The sequence below is a fragment of the Wasmannia auropunctata genome, unplaced genomic scaffold, assembly GCF_000956235.1.
Source record: "Wasmannia auropunctata unplaced genomic scaffold, wasmannia.A_1.0 LD334141.1, whole genome shotgun sequence".
In the NCBI taxonomy this organism is placed as follows: Eukaryota; Metazoa; Arthropoda; class Insecta; order Hymenoptera; family Formicidae; genus Wasmannia; species Wasmannia auropunctata.
In genome coordinates this window covers 1-2,012 of record NW_012028749.1, presented here as the reverse complement: position 1 = coordinate 2,012, position 2,012 = coordinate 1, and the positions used below count along the sequence as shown (strand labels likewise).

Genomic DNA, 2,012 nt, shown 5'->3' with positions numbered 1-2,012 from the left:
TGATATTTGGTGGAACAAAACCGGTTTCAAATGCTATTATTACCTTTAAAAATCAATAATAATTTTAATTATAATAACACCTATAGAAAAAATCTCCGAATTCAATGCTATAACTCTTTATTAATTTATCATCAAATAGGAGCAATATTGAGCCGGTTATATTAAAGTTGAAAGGGGAATGTTTTGCTCTTGAATGGAAATTTTTTGAATCTAAAATAAAACAATGAGAAAAAGAGTAATATATCGGTTTTGCTTTGAATACTATGGTGTCAGTATCGTGCGATATAATATTAGGTCAAAGTTTATTAATGTAAAAAAATATATATATATAATCGAATAATCTTACAGTATCTTTGATTGAAATGCGAAAACTTCAGAAATTGGCTTGACAATTTTATTTTACTATAAAGTTTTTGAGGTTTTTGGTTACGAATCTAGAAATAAAATTACAAAATTAAAAATGGCGAATTTAAAATGATCAAATTTAGAATCAGTACATGAAATGTATTATAATTGTCATTATGTCGAGTTTAATACTCTACGATGATCACACGATGAAACAATTTTTTGCATCTCCGCAACTAAAGTAGACATGCTTTCCTTGCCATTAAAAGAAAAAATTGCAAATGTCTTCTCTGCCGTTGAACCAGTGGTCATCATAAAGTATAGACTCGATATAACGACAATTATGTACTAATAAGACATAATTACATTTTATGTAATGATTCCAAATTCGATCATTTTAAATCCGCCATTTTTAATTTTGTAATTCTGTTTCTAGATTCATAATCAAAGACCTCAAAAACTTCATAGTAATCATTTTCAAGCCAATTTCTGAAGTTATCGCATTTCAATAAAAGATACTATAAGATTTCGTGATTTTTGTGGTTCTTAGACGCCATATTTGAGCTGCGGCGCCATATTAAATTTTTCAAAAGGCTACGTTCCATTCAAAACATAAATATACGAATATTTTGAGATCTCAAAAATTGTTTTCATTGTGTTAAATTTCGGAAAGAGAAGTGGCCCGCTTAACGCAAAACGTCCTATATATATATAAACTTAAATTTTTACTTTTGTATCACATTAAAACAATAATTTAATTTTATTTAATTTGAAGAAGAAGAATAGGTAAAATTGATCTAATACCTTAATATTATTTGGTTTTTATAATACTTAAGATTGTAATAAGATTAAATTCGTCAAGAATATGTTTTGTCTTAAGATACGAAATCATTGTTTGTTTGAAAGCTCTTAAATTATACTTTCAGATACTGTGGAGTTTATTTAGAAACCGCAGCTTCTTTTTTAATTGTACCAAAAAAATGCTAAAAGTGGTCAACACTTATTTTGGCCCTTTTCCAATTTACTCAAAATTCTGATGTGCTAGATGAATTCTGCCAACGGCATCGTATTTAGCATTAAACAAATTTTCGAGAAACGTATTATCGCATTTTGGAAACATAAAAAGTGTTTTTTCGTCACACTGTGTAATTAATCACTAACAAATTTAATACTTACAATATTAAATTCTACGACAAAGTAACTTTCTCGAATAATTTTTATTATTTTTATTTTATATTATGAATATTTTTCAATAAATCTTCTCTTTTTGTGTATATATGTGATAACGTAAAATAAAAACAAATTTTATAATAATTAATGAAGACGGAAACCAGTTGTTTTACCTTAGCAATTTGATCGAAACCACTAGCAGCTTCAGCATGACCAAGATTGGATTTTACAGAGCCGATCATTAATGGAGTTTCTCTGTTCTTACACAATACATTAGAGATAGCATTAATTTCTGGAGGATCGCCAACTTTGGTAGCGGTACCATGTGCTTCAACATAATCCAAACAAGATGTCGGTATTCCGCATTCATTGTAAAATTCTGTTAGTAAAATACTTTGCATAAACGACGATGGATATGTTATTCCTTCTTCTTTGTAACCATCACTATTTAATTTAATATGCGGACATATAGCATAAATCCTCTTCGCATTCTTCGC

At 28.2% G+C, this 2,012-nt stretch overlaps 1 protein-coding gene across 1 annotated transcript; it reads right to left on the bottom strand.

The window, feature by feature from the left end:
• Positions 1 to 4: 4 nt before the first annotated feature.
• LOC105459721 (fatty acid synthase-like) lies at positions 5 to 2,006 on the bottom strand (the record flags this gene model as incomplete). The annotated part of the gene is made up of 2 exons (XM_011705959.1): positions 1,689 to 2,006; positions 5 to 43 (listed from the first exon to the last, which is right to left on the bottom strand). Coding segments are annotated over exons 1-2 (267 nt in total), but the record flags the coding sequence as incomplete, so codon positions are not given.
• Positions 2,007 to 2,012: the final 6 nt, after the last annotated feature.